General features: G+C 53.7%; 6 protein-coding genes across 6 annotated transcripts; 4 read left to right on the top strand and 2 right to left on the bottom strand.

Moving 5' to 3' along the window:
* Positions 1-77: 77 nt before the first annotated feature.
* Positions 78-589, bottom strand: BO86DRAFT_384379 (DUF914-domain-containing protein; the record flags this gene model as incomplete). The annotated part of the gene is made up of 2 exons (XM_025670874.1): positions 78-268; positions 327-589. Coding segments are annotated over 2 exons (454 nt in total), but the record flags the coding sequence as incomplete, so codon positions are not given.
* A 2,941-nt stretch (positions 590-3,530) lies between these two features.
* Positions 3,531-6,808, top strand: BO86DRAFT_327310 (SMEK family protein; the record flags this gene model as incomplete). The annotated part of the gene is made up of 9 exons (XM_025668605.1): positions 3,531-3,644; positions 3,790-3,886; positions 3,974-4,055; positions 4,128-4,177; positions 4,265-4,591; positions 4,646-5,446; positions 5,509-5,676; positions 5,735-6,174; positions 6,230-6,808. The coding sequence occupies 9 exons, from the start codon at positions 3,531-3,533 to the stop codon at positions 6,806-6,808; spliced, it is 2,658 nt and encodes an 885-aa protein (XP_025521689.1).
* Positions 6,809-7,500: 692 nt separating this feature from the next.
* Positions 7,501-9,028, top strand: BO86DRAFT_327293 (bifunctional triacylglycerol lipase/ester hydrolase; the record flags this gene model as incomplete). Its single annotated transcript, XM_025668604.1, has 4 exons — positions 7,501-8,133; positions 8,247-8,431; positions 8,569-8,861; positions 8,970-9,028. 4 exons carry the CDS (start codon positions 7,501-7,503, stop codon positions 9,026-9,028), a joined length of 1,170 nt encoding a protein of 389 aa, XP_025521688.1.
* Positions 9,029-9,120: 92 nt separating this feature from the next.
* BO86DRAFT_393976 (Dcp1 family protein) lies at positions 9,121-10,680 on the bottom strand. Its single transcript, XM_025673138.1, has one exon. It carries the CDS (start codon positions 10,424-10,426, stop codon positions 9,224-9,226), a length of 1,203 nt encoding a protein of 400 aa, XP_025521687.1. The 5' UTR covers positions 10,427-10,680; the 3' UTR covers positions 9,121-9,223.
* Positions 10,681-10,691: 11 nt separating this feature from the next.
* Positions 10,692-14,347, top strand: BO86DRAFT_414367 (phosphatase family protein). Its single transcript, XM_025674836.1, has 2 exons — positions 10,692-10,783; positions 10,857-14,347. The coding sequence occupies exon 2, from the start codon at positions 11,135-11,137 to the stop codon at positions 14,297-14,299; it is 3,165 nt and encodes a 1,054-aa protein (XP_025521686.1). The 5' UTR covers positions 10,692-10,783; positions 10,857-11,134; the 3' UTR covers positions 14,300-14,347.
* A 729-nt stretch (positions 14,348-15,076) lies between these two features.
* On the top strand, positions 15,077-17,298 carry BO86DRAFT_414366 (FHA domain-containing serine/threonine-protein kinase; the record flags this gene model as incomplete). Its single annotated transcript, XM_025674835.1, has 4 exons — positions 15,077-15,853; positions 15,997-16,043; positions 16,096-16,389; positions 16,473-17,298. The coding sequence occupies 4 exons, from the start codon at positions 15,077-15,079 to the stop codon at positions 17,140-17,142; spliced, it is 1,788 nt and encodes a 595-aa protein (XP_025521685.1). The 3' UTR covers positions 17,143-17,298.
* Positions 17,299-18,688: the final 1,390 nt, after the last annotated feature.

Below are 18,688 nucleotides of genomic sequence, written 5' to 3'. Positions count from 1 at the left end.
GAGGAGGACGGGGAGAGGGTCATCATGGATGGGGACGGGAAGATCGTGGCGGGGACTCAGCGAGGGGCATATCATACATTTCCAACCACGACTCCGAAAACTCCGGGTCCAGCCCTGGAGGCCGTGGCGGTGGATTGTGTAGGTGGTGAAGATCACGGTCAGCACGAGGTAGTTGAAGAAGGTCTGCGTGGCCGGGAGGGAGACGCCGCGGTCGGCGAGGAGGGTGCTGAAGGTGCTGCAGGCTGTGTTGGTGATGGCGAGGATTTGACTATTTGAGGATCCAGTGGTTAGTCGAAAGGTCAGGACGGTGGTGTATACGGTCTTACCCGAGGAAAAGGGTGATGTAGAATTCTCGGGTGGTCAGGTAGGCGAGCAGGCTTTGCGGTTTGTCGGTGGGATGGTCGGCTGTTGTTGCGGGTTCCGAGTCCTCGTCGGTGCTACCGTCCGTCGCGGTAGGATATACATCATAGGTAGCGGAGGCATCGGACTTGGAGGGTGGTGGTATATGGCCACGACCGAGATCGGTGCCCGTGGAGGATGGGCCAGCCCCAGTGTCGTCTGTGCCATGGGACACAGCAGAATGTGTCATGGCTGCTGCAACTGCTGCAACCAACGTCTCTGAAAATGACTGGAATAACGACACACTGACGGGAGCTTTCCAACCCGCACGAGCGCAAAGCTCCCGAAGTCGCTCGCGGATGGTCGTGGGTATATCAGACCCAACGGCCGGCTGATTTGGAGAGATATGAAGCTGGAGAAAGTCCCGAGGAAACCAACTGGAAAGTGGAGAGGACTTTCAACTCTAGATTATGTAATCACCAACTGAATCAGATCCGCCCGCCCGTCATGTGCTTCGCAGCCAATCACGGTCCGCACCCGCCAAGTGGATCCATCCATCCCTACCGCTCGGGCCCGATCAGGGAGCTGACCCGCGTCGCCGGCGGCTAGACTATCAGGGATCATCCAACGCTTAGCAGGTAGCAGGTAGCAGTCTGGAACACACCGACTACCAAGGAGTGGCCACGATAAGAATAGCGATTTGATGCTAACGGGGGATCTCTCATACATTCTGCAGCGGTTTTAGGTAGATGTCTGAGTGCCACCTCCGCATCAATGCACCGATCTTAGCGTTCCTGCACGGAACATCCACCGGGCACTTTCTTTTTCTTGCCTTACAGGGGGGGAAGGGAGTTAATATATAAATACGTAGGGTTCCGGCCTATAAGTTACCGGTTGTATGTATGTTGCATGGTAGTAGGCACCTACTGTTCCTACTAGGTAGTTGACTACCCATTCAACATGATTAGACTGTATACGTACCTGTATCGAAGCATACAGTTAGCTGATTTAACAAGCTTCATTGGTCAACTCAGAAATCAATTCGACTATGGTCACACTCATCTTGCCACACTGCAGTGGCTGCCCCAGGCACCCCGAATTAGGCTTTGTGCGATGATCTCATCGGGACTCCAATCCGGGCCTGTCCTCCGTCCGTCGCATTCATTCATTCACTTTGCCATTCTTCTGGAAGAAGTTCCGATCCGCCCACTGATAACCGCACTCATGACGGATTTCCTCCAACATGATTCAAATCCAAAGAATTGAGCATGTTTGGTGACGCAGCATCCCCCACATGACCCATCCTCCCCTTCCCTCCCCTTGGTTCATCTATTGACCGAGGGGAGCACAGGCGCAGTGATCCGTATCGGTAGTGCAACCATCTTCAGGCAGTCCCGGGTTGAGCTTGAACTGATCGCTGCCCAACTGAGAAGGAGCCCCGACCTACCTTAGGTCTTGTTCGGTCTCTATCAACATTAGTCTATTGTTGATCGATGGTGGAGAGAGGCGGAATGACCCGAAGGGAGGCGACAACAATGACTGCGATTCTTTTGCTTCCCTAACGTTAATGATCGTCTGTTCTGAGGCTGAAGTAGCTTATTACATATCCACTCCAAGGTTCCATGGATATTGAATGCGTGGGGTCCCGGGATGATGATTACAGTTGCGGACACACACTCTTCTTGTTAGTACTGTACCTTATGGAACAATTATAGAACAATTCAAATATTTGACAATGGGAGGGGAACAATAAGTGACGGGGCTAGAACCTTTTTGGTCTTCCTTCCTCCTTGCCATTCCACCCCTTGACTGACCGACCGACCGACTGACTGACAACCCGGTGACCCAACCTTAACTACAATACGGAGGAGTACAATAACCACAAATAAATCTATTCAGTATCACATCCCTCCAAATGGAACAAGAAGAAGCATCCTGCTGTAAGGTCCAACCCCCCGCCCCCCCGACACCCTAGCGGCTGGTGGGCTATTCTTATCCTGAATCCTCAGGGCTGGCCTGAAACCGTTCCGGGGACGCGCACGTCATCGGCAAGACCCTTGTTGATTGAGGAACTGATGAGTATTCAGATAAGTTAATATGAATAGCTATGATCCGGTGTAGACAGAAAGGTTTCAAGTCTGCAATTGCTCGCTCCGCTTTCGCTGCGGATCCCCGAGCTGGCCCTTCATACGAGTAGTAGGAATGTCATGTACTGCTGGCTGGCTGTTGGTGGGTTGCCGTATATCGGACGTTGTCCAGTTCAGCTTAGCTCTGATAAGGTCCCGATTTGTTGCGCGATTTCAATTCCTTAGGTAGTGTTGTTCAGTACGGTCGCGTGTTGTTGTTGTTGTCCGGTTCATTTTCTTTTCCTTTTCCGAGACAGATAGGCAGATAGGTAGGCAGACAGACAGACAGACAGACAGACAGACAGACAGCTGCCGAGGCCGTCAGGTGGTCCCGACCCCCAAGCCAGGAAGGATCCTCATTCATCATCTAAGAACAAGCAGAAGCAGAAGCAGAAGCAAAAGCATAGGCACAAGTACTGTACTGTCCAAGCTGTGAGGGAAGCAGCAGCAGCAAGCAAGCAACAAGCAGCAGCTAACCTTTCCCCGTCCCCATCTTCTTACCTGTACGGAGGAGTTACTGCGACTGCTACTTACTATCTTTATTTTTTTGGCCTGTCACTTTTCTTCCCTTTTACATCATTTTCTCTCCTACACCTAACTCTCTTATCCTTTCCTCCTACATTACAATACACTACACAACACACAACACCTCTCCTTAACCTCCTTCTCTCTCTGTCTGTACTCGTCGTTTGCTTGTTTCCATCCTCGTCGCCTTTCCTCCCCCCTCCCCTCCTCTCTCCGTCTCCTCTTCCCTTTCTTCTTTTCCTCTTCTCCCCCTCCACCTGACCGGATTATCACATCATATCACATCCACACATCCACATCATCATTCCTCCCCTTCTCCCTTCTTTCTCCCTTTTTTAACCTTTCCCGCTTTTCCCTCCCATCCCCACTTCTTTCCCTTCCCTTCCCTTCCGCACATCCTCCGTCCAATCTGGACCAAGCCGCGGCCTTTTCTTATCTTTCTCTCCGCCTTCCCTTCCGTTGGGGCTCTCCTCGCGCCGGAACACTCGTTCCTGAGTTGTCCCGGAGTGACGAGACGCCACCTCTCCGTTTTGCCGGACCATGGCGTTGGAGGTGCAACCACCCAGCGATCGCAAGCGGGTGAAGGTCTATGAACTCAGAGATAATGACTGGTTCGATCGTGGCACCGGCTTCTGCACCGGTCAGATCCTGGATGTGAGTTGTGTCCCTTTCACCTGCTGTCCGCCGCGCGACGGCTGCGTCGCCCGCTCGTCGGGCGCAAACGCACCATCGCCGTCGGGCGCGCGCGTTGTCGCTCCCATGAAAGATTTCATCGCTAACCAGTCCACGCCATGGCTAGGATGAGCCGCGGATATTCGTCGAGTCGGAAGATGAACCCAACCGGGTGCTGTTGGAGACCAAGATCTCCAAGGATGATGGATACCAGAAGCAACAAGGTGCCACCCCTCCTGCGCGCTGCCCGCCCATTGCGCACGCGACAAGTCGTACAAGAACCATCACTGACCATCACGCGACCCCATCAGAGACATTGATCGTATGGACAGAGCCCAATGGAACGGATATGGCACTCAGTTTTCAGGAGGCCGAAGGCTGCGCGGTCATCTGGTAAGGCGCATCGAGCCCAGCTCGGAACGGAGTGGAAATGAGTCAAGCCGAAGACTGACTGAGCCTCCGAAGGGATTTCGTCAACAACGTGCAGCAACATCTACTCAGTTTGGCGCCGGGAGGTTAGATTTCCTCCCATCCCCGGGCTACGCTGCGGCGATAGCTGATGACGGGATATTTTGCTGACCTGGTCATTCCGTTGTGCCTAGAAGATGCCTTGTCCGATGAGATCGAGAGCTACCAGTCGATTATGCTGCCGGCGCCCGAGCTAGGCAACCTTCCCGAAATCGACCACATCATGCGGACCTCGAGCATAACTCAAGCCGGCCGCGATGCTCTTTCCAAATTGGTCATTCGTGATGAGTATATTCCGAAATTGATTCCTCTGGTCTCGATGGCGGAAGACCTCGAAAGCCTTCCGGATCTACATCGCCTTTGCAATATCATGAAGTCGCTGATTCTACTCAACGACAACACGATCATCGAAACCGTGGTCACAGACCCCGTCATCCTGGGTGTCGTTGGGGCATTGGAATGTATGAATCCCGATGGCAGTGTCTTGCGCTGAGGAAATCGCTAATGGGCTGTAGACGACCCCGAGTTCCCTACCCACAAGGCCAACCATCGCCATTACCTCGCAGACCAGACGCGTTACAAAGAAGTGGTTCCTATCAAGGACCCTCTCATTCGTCGCAAGATCCGATACACCTGGCGCTTACAGTACCTCAAAGACGTGGTTCTGGCTAGGATCCTAGATGATCCTACGTTTTCAGTGCTAAACTCCTTGATCTTCTTCAACCAGGTGGAAATCGTTAATCATATACAATCCAACGCGCAGTTCTTGAAGGAACTCTTTACAGTATTCGACCCTAGAAACGCCGACAACAAGCGTAAGGAGGACGCGGTCCAATTCCTTCATCAATGCGCCGTCATCGCAAAGAACTTGCAAGCGCCGGCGCGTGCGAATCTCTTTGCCAATTTCATCAACCATGGTCTATTCGCTGTGATCGCATTTGCCATCAAACACCCCAAGCCGCCACTGCGCACGACAGGCATCGATCTTCTGGTGTCTCTCCTCGACCACGATCAGATCATGATGCGCGGATACATGCTAAAGGCCGTCAGCGAGAAGAAAACGCCCCTTACAGATACTTTGATCGACCTGCTGCACACGGAAACCGACCTCGGAGTCAAGAATCAGCTTGCCGATGCGATCAAGGTCCTGCTAGATCCACAAATCCCAATGCCGGATGCCATGGCTCGGGCTGGACCCGAGCACTTCAACAAGCCACGTTCCAATATCTTTTCGGATACATTTGTCCAGAACCATTTCGACGAGTCTGCAAGGAGGCTGTTTCGGCCTCTGAAGCGACTCGAAAACAGCGATAATCGTGAGTTTTGCTACTCTATGCCATCGTTTGATGTTTGCTGACTGTGGCGCCCCCTTTCGCAGTGAATGATCTCACATTCCAAGATGTAACGCTGTATTCGCATCTGGTCGATATTCTTACGTTCTTCGTGCGCCAGCATCTATACCGTTCTCGCAATGTTATCCATGACGAGTCGCTCGCCCCTCGGGTCGCTCAACTACTCACTGTGCCCCAGAAGCATCTCAAATTGAGTAGGTCGCTGCGATAGTTGCGTTGGTCTGCTGGAAACTAACTTCTTAATCTCCACAGCTGCCCTGAAGTTCTTTCGCACTCTAATTAGTCTTCAAGATACCTTTTACCAAGCTATGATGACCCGCAACAACACGTTTGGTCTGATCCTCGATATCGTCTACCAGTCGATGCCACGTGACAACCTTCTGAATTCGGCCTGCCTTGAACTCTTCGAGTACATCAAGCGCGAGAACATCAAACCCATCGTTCTTCATCTGGTGGAGAAATATGGCGAGCAGATCAAGAACATCACCTATGTGGACACGTTCCAAACCCTGTACTTACGTTACGAGCAATTGCAGGGCTACGGCGCAGAGGAGGCGGACTCTACTCTATACTCCCAGGAAGAAGAATTGCCAGATCAGCGGATGCAAGCCAATGGGTCGCGCTGGCAAGGAGTCAAGGAAATGGACGCTGCAGAAGAAGAATACTTCAACACTTCGGATGATGAAGAAGAGGTAAGTCGCATCAGCCAGGAAACAGACAAACCGGAGTACTAACCATGTTCTAAAGTGGCAGCAGGATCCCCAACAGAACACAGCAATCTCTGCACACCCGCAGAACGGCGCAGCATCGCCCGTAGTGAAGCCTTTAGTTGATTATCCAGATGATGACGACGAAGACGACGCGATGGATACCAAGGCTGAAGACCAGACGCAACCAAAGCAAGAATCGCCATCACAGGATGACCCCAGTCGAGACACTACCATGGATTCATCGGAGGAGGCACCGTCCACGCCCGTCTCGTTGACAATACAGACCCCACCCGAAAGATTGTCGGAGAAGCGCCGACGCGAAGAGGAAGATGATGACGAATTGATGAAGCTTACAACGGGCCCCAAACGACGAAGCTCAGTCAATGCAGGATCCGGGAGTGCAGGGCTTCTGCGCCGGAAACGAAGCGTGTCTATTGGCTCTCTTTCATCCAACGAGAAAGGGTCGACTTTGGGCAATACGACCACCAGCGCCGCACCAAAACGGATTGCGATCAACCTGGGCTCCGCAACAGTCAAGCCCACTGATACCGCGGTAGACAAAACGAGCAACGAAAAGGAGAACCGAGATGATAACCATGACAGTCAAGGTGGATGATTTCATGATATTCTGAATCGTCTGATCTTTTTGTTGTGAATATCCTCTCCCTGCATTCATTGTTGTGTTGTCATTTGTCAGAGTTGCGGAACACTCCGTGTTTGTTTACGACAGCCTTCTAGATACCAGATGAAGTGATGCGTTTTTCTAGCATTGTTACCGATGGACCGAACGCATTCTTTCTGTACGATTCCCTCTTTGTTCCTTGATGGCTTTCCTTTTAGAAGCCGGACTTGTTTTGATCAGTCCGGTTCGAGATGATTGTACATTTATAGCACTTTTCCTCTTCTCTTCACTTATCATTCGGGATTTCGAGGGCTCTGGACAGGGGCGGAGTCAGGCTTGCTGGATGGACTGGACGGTATGGTATGGTATGGGCTGGGGTTGAAGAGGAGGATAGCATTTGCGAAAAGACATCGATTGCACATATCTTTGCATGGGCAATGTCAAGTGAACTTGATCCTGGCGCCGCGATGTTAGCGACTGTAGAATAATGTATGTGTAGGATGTATGTATATGAGCGCCGATCACATCCTCGGCTAGCGGGAAAAGAGTACATCCGCCGCTGTCTCCCGCGGCCGGCGAGGCAGCGACGAAGACAGGATGCATTGCATGTTCCAGACTTGAAGTTTGAGGTGGACATGCATGATTCAGAGATCTTCAGCGTGTCGTTAGACATTGACTCAGGCGCCATGCCCCCGGAAATTGACCCTCACATGACCCCGGATAGTTTCTTCCACACCTTGTGCGACAAGAAATCCTCCGGGAGTTTGTCTGGGAGCCCCGTGCTTATCTACTTCATCTCCGGCAATCCTGGCTTGATATCATACTACTACCCATTCTTCACGCATCTGATCGAGAAATTGAGGGCCTGGAGCTCCGAGGACGATGCGTGCCCCAGGTTTCACCTCTACGGCCACAGCCTCGCCGGCTTTGAGGTGTCTTCATCACCGTCCGATTACCACACATCACACTATCACGACCTGGAAGACCAGATCCGCTTCGTGCAGCGCAAGCTGGACGATTGCGTGAATAGCGTTGTTGCATCGGAGACCTCAGCCTTGAATCATGCCAACGATGAGACAATCAGACCCCGAGTTATATTGATCGGCCACTCCGTGGGGACCTACATCGCTATGGAGCTCATCCGGCGCCACCGCGAACGATGCTCAGCATCAGCATCAACATCAGCATCAACATCGTTAACATCATCCTTCTCATCATCAGCCGACCAAAACCACCCCTCCTTCACCCTCACCAGCGGCATCCTCCTCTTCCCCACCGTCGTCGACATCGCGAAATCCCCCTCCGGGAGGAAACTGACCGTAAGCCCCCAAACCTTTCCCCGAAATCACTCAATCCTCTCCTGCCCACTCTCCCCGAGGATAACTTAAAAAAACCACCCGCTAACCGCCTCACCTATCCCCACACGGGTAAGACCCTCCTCAGCATCCTCCCTCACCTAGCCCTCATCGCCAGCCTCTTCGCCCGGGTCCTCACGACCCTCCTCCCGGCCTTCCTGCTCCGCACGGTCGTGCGTCTGGCGATGGGATCCCCGCCGTCCGACGCCGTGGACACGACGTGTCGATTCCTCGCGAGTAAGAGGGGGGTAAGACAGGCTTTGTACGTTCGCCCTTCCCATTTCCCTTCCCCTCTCTCTTTTCTCGGAGATTAGGTCCAGTGAGATCCGAAATCATCATGACCCCACTAAACCCCTTGTCGTACGAGTACAGTCTCCGTGCGAAGCTGACAGGTGATAGACACATGGCCGCCTCGGAGATGTCCACCATCAACTCGGACGAGTGGGCCGACGAGGTGTGGGGGATTGCGTCGACCCCCGAGAATGAGGAGGGGTTGACGAGGTTATTCTTCTACTATGGGCGCGGGGATCATTGGGTGGCTGAGGAGACGAGGGAGGAGATTATTGCTTTGCGGGGGGGTGGGAATGGGAGTTCAAGTTCGAATGGTAGGGCGAAGGGTGGGGAGGGGGAAGGGGGAAGTGGTCCGACGATGGTGGTTTGTGAGGAGGGCGTGCCGCATGCTTTCTGTTTGAGTGAGTCTTTTCCCCCCCGTCTTGGTGGTTTGGGTCTCGGGGCTGTTCTTGGGGCGGGGATGTGGGTTGATTTGAGGGGTGTGTGCTGACTGGGTTGTGATGGGGTAGGGCATAGTGAGGTTATGGCGGAGAAGGTTGCTGGGATGGTTAGGGAGATTGTGCGGTGATGGGATGGATAATCTAGGGATTTGGGGGTTGGATGGGGGAAGAAGCATGGAGGTATTGAATGCATAGACATTGTGTAATAGAGGTAGGGCTACGGACGTCTTTCAACAATGCACACCAAAACTTCTATATGCGCTAATCATACCACCGTCATTCATGGGTATCCTCTCTCATATGCACACCCAAAAATATAGACCTCACTGGCCCCCCTGATACGCCAGCCCAGCCCTCCGAAACAAATCCCCCAGGACATCCTGCTGCAGTGCCGGCACAGCTCCAGCCTGCGCAGGACCCGACCCCGGACCCGGCTGCGGCTGCGACGGAGGCGCATGCTGCCAATCGGCGGGCGCAATCTGATGCGCGCGCACACTCCACCCATCATCCTGGGCGCGCTGCTGGCCGAACAGATCCTTGAGCGAGACCTGCCTCCCCATCGCCACACTGGTGCTCACCTCCTCCAACGGGGCGCCCGTCGTAGCCGCCGCCGCCGCCGTCGCCGCAGCCACATGCATCCCATTCTGCCGTGTCGCCTCCACGCGCTCGCGGGCCAGCTTCAAGCTCTCCCCGGCATGCACCGCACACTCGCGGATCATCTGCGCGTTGATGCTGCGCGTCTCGGCCGTAGAATTCGGCGGCGGTTCACTGTAGATCCACAACCCGTAGATCCGAATATCCCCACCACCACCACCACCACCACCGCCACCATTCCCTGAAGGCTTCGCAGCAGCAGCAGGGGCAGTGGAGTTCGCTGGCGGCACCATCCCCGGGATGGAAGCACCCTCCACCACCTCCGGCGCGAGATCCGACTTCAGGATGATATACTCCTCGGTGATCTCGACGTTGTCGCCGTCGGAGAGCGGGAGGTCGAAATTGTTGAGCCCGCGGCGGTTCAGCACGAAGACGCTGTAGCGCTCCTCGCCCAGCTCGCCCTGCGACCGTTGGCACACGAACAGCGTCCCCTCCACGCCGCTTTTCTCCCATTGGCGCGTGCTGGGGCTGAAGATGTAGACCACGGCGTATTGCGCGAGTGAGAGGATCGAGGTGATGGTTGGGTTGTGGCGGCGGAGGACGGAGAGGTTGAGGTCTTCGTTGGTGCGGAGGGGCGGCCGCGCGGGGACCGTCGTGGTGGTTGTCATTGGGAGTAGTGGTTGTTGTTGTTGTGCTTGTGGGGGGTGCTGAGGGTGAGGGTGAGGGTGGATGGGGAGTTGCTGTTGCTGCTGCTGCTGCTGCTGTTGTTGGTGGTGGTGCTGCGTGTCTGAGAGATAGGTTTGGTAGTCGGAGTCGTAGTCGGAGGGTTGGGCGAAGCCGCTTTGGCTTGGGTGGTGTTGATGGTGTCGCGGGTTGTTGAGGTTGTTGGTGCTCTGGTTGGAGTGGGCGCGTCGGGGTTTGCGAGCGGACATTGTGTGCGAGTGCCGGTATAGAGAAGGATTGTGAGGTCAAAGAGAGAGACGAAGGATGTGAATGGAGGTGAGGTGGAGGTGATGATGATGTGAGGAAGTTGCGGCGGAGAGAGGAAGGGAAAGGAAGGGGAAGAAGCTCACTGCACTGGCCGGTCGGAAAGCACCCCGCGGTCTGGAATGTCATTCCATCATTGATTCATCCGCCCTCTCCCTCTTCTCCTTCTCCTTCTTCCCCCTCCCACCTCAAAACCTCCATCCTCTCACCACCCTTTCTCTCTTTCACTGGGTTCTGCGATCCCTCTTTGAGAAGGCTGATCGCAGACCTTGAATCGAATTTCCAAGACTGTTGTCTCGCATGTGAGCGCCTCCCATCCCAGTCTATACCAATCCAGAGCCGCCGCTCCCGCGGGCTTATACGTAGTCCACGCAGTTCTCGCTCGCTACAGCCTTCGCCACCAGCGCTCTGTTCCACACCTCAGTTTTGATTTAGAACGACCTCTGATCTCTCGTTTGATGGTCGCCTGATGTTCATTTCCTAATGTTTCAAATTATCGCATCTAGCTCCTATTCGTTTGTGCAACCTGTTGCGCCGCGTGCCAGTCCGCGGTGACCTCGTATTCGCCCGCATCGCTCGGAGGCCACCCTATATATAGATCTATATCCCTGGATTCAACGAGAGGGCGCACACTACTCCCTTCATCATACACCATGGCTTCCACCGCCCAGCAACCGCCATCGCAGCAACACATCTCCGGCGAATATCCGGGCGATAACGAAACGTTTCCGGAGACCGACCCCTCATCGCTCCCGCAGGCCGTCAAAGCGCGAAAGGCCGAATACACCCGCCAGCAGTCGATCCGAGTCAAGGTCGGCACATGGAACGTGGCTGCGATTCCAGGCACCGAGAACGACATCGGGAACTGGTTCGTGCAACAGAAGGGGGTATGCGAGCAATTATCTGGGTTGCGGGTTAAGGACTCGCAGGGAGAAAATCAGACGGACGACTCTTCCGCAGGGCAGACAGCGTCATTGTCCGAGACTGCGCCGGACCAGATTGACCTCTACGTTCTGGGCTTGCAGGAGATTGTGGATGTCTCGTCGCCGGCGGAGGCGCTGAGACCGTTTGTCGATCCAGCGCCGGCCAATAGATGGGAGGCGGCGCTGGAGAAGGCCTTGCCACCGGGATATAAGCTTGTTGCCGAGACACAGCTGGTGGGATTGCTGCAGCTGGTGTATGCTTCCCCCTCCCTGGCCAACCAGGTATCGTCTGTGAGCTGCACTACTGTGGGTACGGGGCTCTTAGGATACATGGGTAACAAAGGCGCCGTCGCGACTCGCTTGGTCCTCGGCGAAACTACATGCGTTGTCTTTGTGAACTGCCATCTGGCCGCCGGGTCCGATAAGAACAGCCTGGAGCGGCGCAATTGGGATGCTTCGCAGATCGTTACACGGACTCGCTTCGAACCCATTGATCCGATCGCGAGCCTTCGTGAAGACCCTGCCGAGAGTATCGGGCAAGAGGACTTTGCTTTCTGGTTCGGAGATCTCAATTACCGGCTGGAAGACATACCCGGGGATGATGTGCGTCGAGTGTTGGCTCGACACACGGAGAACGACTACGATAACCGGCACCAAACACGAGTGGATACCAGTGACCGTACCGAATCACCTCAAGTAGTAGCCAAAGACGAAGGAGAGCAGCAGCGATCATCTAAAAGACGCAGCACTAACTCGCCTGTTTCGGACGACGACATCGATCCCCATACAGATCCTGCCTCTTTACAGACCACGATATCATCTCTGCTGCCCCATGACCAACTCACAATGCAGCAGAGCAAGCGTAAGGCGTTCCATGATGGTTGGCGAGAAGGTCCCATCACCTTTCTGCCTACCTACAAGTATGACGTAGGCAGCGTGGGCAGGTTCGATTCGAGTGAGAAAAATCGCGGTCCCAGCTGGTGCGACCGGATCCTTTTCCGATCACACAAGGACAAACTGAGGTCTGAGCGGCTGGCCAAAGAAGCCGAGGAGGCTAGGAAGCGGGATGAGCAGATGAAGGCTAGGGGTCTGGATAAGGCGGCTGCTGATGACAACGTCTTATTCGATTATGACCCAGATGTTGACGGAGCGGACAGTGGGGATGAATATGACCCCGACAAGGATTCCAATGATGATGACTCTTTTATGTCTGCCGCTGAGGCCGACGAGTCTCTTCAGTTAGACTATTACTTGTCTCACCAAGGGATACTCTCCTCCGACCACAAGCCTCTTGTGGCTGGATTTACCTTGACATTCGAGTCCGTGGATCCGCAAATAAAGGCCAAGATCCATCAGGAAGTGGTTCGAGAACTGGACAAGGTTGAAAACGAGTCTCGACCTGGACTCACCGTGGTGGTCGATCATCATGGTAATCAGCCCACCAGCGAAGATCCCAACGCCGTGAATTTTGGAGACGTGCCGTTCGATGTTCCCGTCACTCGGACCTTGACAGTCGCCAATACCAGCGGTGTATCCGCCACCTTTTCTCTGGAGAAGCCGGAACAGAATGAAGCCCACAAGTCTGCTCCTTGGTTGGAGTACAGGGTACACCATTCTGAACAAGAAAACTCGAAAAGGAAGCTGCCGTCGAACGAATGCACTCTCCTCCCTGGTGAGATCGCTAATATTGAGGTCACGGCGTATGTCCGAGACGTAGAGCTGGCTCGGTTGTTGAATCAGGACCAATTCAGCCTGGAAGAAGTCCTCGTCCTCCGAGTAACGAATGGCCGGGACCATTTCATTTCTGCGTACGGCAAATGGCTGCCTACCTGCTTTGGCCGCTCGCTCGAAGAGCTCACAATGATGCCCGAGGCGGGAGCGCGGAGTCTCAACAACTCCGAGCAACGGCGGAATTCGGCCGTGCCTCTATCGGCACCTCGCGAGCTATTCAGACTGACTGAGGCTATCTCGGAAATGACTGAACGAGCTGTCGCTGAATGGAGTATGACAAGAGGCCACTCAGAGGATGACATAGCTCCATGGCTCAAGGAGCCCTATGGCTATGGCTGGCCTTTTGAGCCTGAGACATGGACCTTACGGGACAAGGACGAGCGTCTCTCACTTCTGGCCGCCGCTCGCGAGGCTTTGGACACCAATAAAGATTTCAGCATCGTCTTCGCGCCCGAAGTATCTTGTCTTCATCGTCTCGAGATCCTCGGCGAAACGCTACTTGTGTTCCTTCGGTCATTGAAAGACGGCGTCGTCACCAACACTGTCTGGCAAAATCTAGACCAACAGATCCTCGCTCGCGAGAAAACCCGCGCGCCGCCTTTGTCGTGGGAAGAAACCCAAGCGTGGGTGCTGGAAAGCCTCGCCTACTCCCCCGCCCACAGCGTCTCTTTCACTTTCGTAACCTTCATGCTAGCCCGTATTGCCAACGAAGTTGCCCCAGCATCATCCATCCCCACCCACGGCCCTCTAAAGATCTTAGCCCCACCGCTCGAGAACCGAAGCGCAACAACTCAGGAGAACTCGCCAAAAGATTCAGCCACCCCTCAAGAGCAGCAGCAGCAGCAAGAGCAAGAGCAAGAGCAAGAGCAACCACCGCCCCCATCATCCTTTATATCCGCCAACGCATTCCGGCGCCGAACGCGCACATTCAACTCTTCCGCCTCCGAGCCCTCTCCGATCATCTCCCAGATGGCCATGCGCCGCCAAGCGGTTGAAACCGCCCTGGCGACGATCTTCGCTTCGGTGCTGATCACCACGGAGGGACCCGTGCCCGCGAAGGAAAAAGACCGACGAGCCCTGGAGGAGCGCAAACGGGGCATTATTGAGCCGTTCTTGAAGACGATCGGAGTGGATAGTAAGGGACCTTCGGGGGGCGTTCCCTAGCTTTTTAATATGTGTATGTGTGTATGTGTGTATGTCACTGTATAGTTCCAGTACGTAGATGATATATGGATAGATTTCCTGTCTGCGGTTGGCTTGGGGGCTTGTGAAGCGGTACTCCTGCGTGCTGTGACCTGATGGAAGGGTGTAGCCGGCCCTAGGAATTGGATAGAGCTTGATAGCTAGGCTCTTTAATATACTCCTGGGGCTTTTGGTTGAATCCCTAGCCAAATATGCTTTGAAGTTCTGGGGTTCTCCTTAAATGTATGATGCATTGATATTAGGGCGTGATAGATATGAGGCTATTCCGATGGTACCAGTATTGAAGCTACCAAGGGAAAAATTGGCCAGTACTCACAGTAATAACAGGGTATTTCTATATACCATTAAACGGTCTATAGCTGCAGCAGAGAGTTGGGCCGCTTAGAAGCAGTCACAATATGAGTAGCACCACTATGCCCTCTACAAGCAAGGCAGTTAGTTACAACCACCAAGAACTCAGTAAATCGTTCCATATTGCCCGTCCCGACGCTTCATCAAGGTTGGCCTCGCATCGAGAAAGCAGGGAGTGCGCGGTCACTGTGATGCGCTCCTTCCCAATCCGTCCCAATCCTGTCCTGAGGCAGCCAGCAGCAATATACAGTCGTCGACGGTCAACAGAAACCTCATCTTCCTCCCACTTTACTCTCAACTATATCATTACAGTCGTTTACACTTAGAATATACCCCTTCACTGTCACTTCAGTTATCAGCATTATTCCATCGACATCAGCTACCAGCATGTCCACGCACCCTACCCAGAACTCCACCTCCTCCCAAAGCTTCTTCGTCGGCACCATCTTAACCCACGACATCCATACCGGGGACTCCACCAACCCTCTCGCCATCTACAGCGACCAAGTGATCACCATCGGCCGCTCGACGAAATGCGACTACATTATCAAGAGCAAACACGTGTCGCGGAAGCATCTCCGCATCCACACCGTGGTCTTCGACCGCGACAACCCCAGCGAGGTCGCTCCGCTCGTTTACGCCCAGGACCTCTCCATGAACGTGTCCACCTGGAACGGCTACCCCATGGGCCGTTCGGCTGGCGGCTTCCTGCTCACCCACGGCGACATCCTCTGCCTGAAGGGCGACAAGTTCCTCATGTTCAATTGCCCGGACCGGGTGTATGACAAACAGACGCCGTATGAGCTGCAGCAAGAGGAGATGCAGGCCCTGAACCGCGGCCAATATATCCTGACGTACCGTAAACTCGGGCTTGGAGGGTTCGCAACGGTTTACATGGCATATCGGCGAGACAATGGTCGGCAATTGGCGTGTAAGGTCCTGGATCTGCGGCCGCTGAGAGATCAGGTTATCCGATCGGTGAGAGCGGACCTCGCCAACCTCTTCGAGCGCCATGAGTCACAGCCTTCGGGGGAGGCTGGGGAAGCTGGGAAATCCGGGGAATCCGGGGCTATGGCGCAGTTTGATGACCTGGTGTGGAAGAGGTGGACGGAGAAGCGCGAGCTTCTGCGGCAGGAGGTTATGATCTTGAAGGACCTGAGCCATGTAAGTCTGGTCCCTTTAAAAAGAGGAAGGCAGGGACTTGTGGGTGCCCTTGGATTAGAGAGGCCGGGTGGCTATACGTGGGTGGTTTGTAGGACAATACGTTATACCTTGTGGGAAAGCTGACTGATTACTCCTGCGCACAGCCCAATATCGTGAGCCTCGAGAAAGTGGTCTGCTCCCCTGATACATAGTGAGTTGTGGGGGACCCGAAAACACGGATAAAGACTTACGGTAGTGAACAGCTACATCTTCCAGGATCTTCTCACAGGAGGGGATCTCTTCTCTTATATGCAATACAAAGGGGGAAAGCTTGGTAATATGGAGGCCGCAGCGGTAGTACGGCAGATCCTCATGGCACTCGACTACCTTCATGACCGAAATATTGTCCACTGCGACCTGAAACTCGATAATATCCTCATGACAACGCTGGAAGAGGGGGGTAGGGTTGTTCTCACTGACTTTGGCTGCGCCACACGGCTGAATCATCCGATGGAGAGAATGTCGGCAACGACGGGTACCATTGCGTATCGTGCTCCGTAAGTCATGTTCAGTCTTCTGCTGGCACTATGTGACAGCATGTATCTGTAGCAGGGCGGAATCAGCTCGCTAACTGCAGTAGTGAGATGCTCGAGAGACGTTACACCAAAGCTGTCGACATGTGGTCTCTGGGATGTGTGGCAACCATCCTACTCACCGGAGAGCTTGTTCCCGATAGTTCGTTCGAATCGTGGGCGGACTTTGTTGCTCAGGACACTACTATGTTCAAGCTATTGAGTTTCTTTTATGTACAGAAGCTCAGAATCCGCGCCCAAAACTTCATCTGCCGCCTGCTTGAGATGGCGGAGGACAAGCGCATGACGGCCAAGGAAGCTCTGGAGCATGAATGGTTCAGCAATCGCAGTCACGGGACCTCATTCCAAGACCTGTACAGCCGGGCATGCAAGGGCTGGGTGCCTCGGACACCCGGTGACCCAATCGTGGAGCTGTCTAGCTACGCGAAGGAGTTTGAGCCAAACGAATCACCCAGATGCTATAGCGGGGTGAGATCGAGCCACGGTGACACGGACGAGGACGAGGAAGACCAACTGTCACGGGCTTCCACGGTGCCAGATACAGCCTGCCATCTTGAGGCGTCGCCTACCTTGTCGGATCCGGTGCTTCCGCCGATGACCGATCGGACCAGTTCAGATGAAGTGGCCGTGGAGGAGGAAGATGAGCTCGGGGTAGATGAGGACTATGAAGACGGGGAGGAGGAAGAGGACGTGGATGAGGGCGTGCAGTCGGCTTAGCTGGGTTGTCCTAAGCGTGCATCACTTTCTTTTCCTTTTATTCCACTTTGCAAGTATCTGTCAGATATAGCTAGGTAAGACCCAGCAATAATACCAGGATAGAACACGGGGTTTGATTGTGGTCGGGAGAGAGGAAGAGAGTAAGATCAGGTAGCGAACAACATAACTTTATCAGTTCATCAGCTTATAGCAATTGAACACATAAATCATCTGCCTAGTCTGCTTTTTACTCCTTCTAGCTATTATTTCCAAGTTTCCTTGACCTGGGGCTTGGATTTTCTTGGTGGCACGGTTCTTCTTCGCGCGTATAACATCTCGCTTGTATAGTTCCTTGCTTACCGAACTGTCTTACCATTACCATATCTATATCTTCCACTATGAGTAGCATAAACGGCACACCCATATCTCTATAATATCAGAACCGAATCAGTTATCGATACAATCCAGTGGCTCGATAAACGTTACCCGACACCTTCAACCTTGTTAATTTATTATCTCTATCAATATAATTCAGTCTATTGTACGAGAACTTGCTTTTTCTAGAACTATCCCGTTAGAAACACCGAAGGCAGTGGCACCTCCCTACTGAAGTATACCTCTTGGGCCTCGACCCGTCTCAAAGAGTAACCTATAGATACTCACGCACCTGAGATAGCCACCTTTGACCCAACTCCAAACACAGAACTTGTATATATATATCTATATCCAGGACGAGTTCAGAGCCGCGACGCGACGTATACATCCTCGGTCAGATTGCCTCCAATCCGGGGCCCGGGCGTTACACGCACCAGTGACACGGGTTGGACTTCGATCTAAGCTGATCTTGGGATCGGTGGTAGTCCTGGTCTAGTATAGAAGACCGTCGAGGCCCGGACGGAGGCTCTATAGCGCCAGTTCGGAGACTTTGGGACCTCTATCGCTGGCTATCTACCAGGATGGAGAATAGCATCAGCAGCATCAACAACAACAAGCCACGAGCCTATCCAGGATCAATCTCACTGCGCGTCTTGATAGTAGATGCATCTGATGTCGGTCTATCCAGAGGGAGTAGCCACTGAACCGTCGTCCATTGAGATGGAAGTGAAAGCGGCCGCAGGATCCAAGCCAAGCCAAGCCTAGCCAACGTCTCCGAGGGTGTGAAACCCACAGCCTAGCACTACACTACGCACGCGATTTCTTCACAGCTAGCTACCTAGCTCCCTCCGCTACCATGTAGTAATCTCTATACTGCTACAGTCGAGTCGAACAGGAGGTGAGAGATGAGGATTCACATCACAGGGTGAAACCGATGTGGCTTGCGACTGCGATGCTATGATATCAGTAATACCTTCCCCGTGACCTCAGTGGTCTGGATTCGATCGGGCACTGCCCATAGGACTACGTACGATAACCTAGAAACAAGGCAGAATAACCTACAACCTCTATTTTTCTCATGGTCTTTGCATTACATACGTGGCTTACTAGCTGTACCTGAAGGGTTGCAGTATAAGAAGACAGAGAGAGGAAATGGGTGTGCGTATGCGTAAGATGCATTCAATGCAGCAAG

Source organism: Aspergillus japonicus, assembly GCF_003184785.1.
Source record: "Aspergillus japonicus CBS 114.51 unplaced genomic scaffold BO86scaffold_141, whole genome shotgun sequence".
In the NCBI taxonomy this organism is placed as follows: Eukaryota; Fungi; Ascomycota; class Eurotiomycetes; order Eurotiales; family Aspergillaceae; genus Aspergillus; species Aspergillus japonicus.
This window is presented reverse-complemented; position numbering and strand designations above follow the sequence as displayed.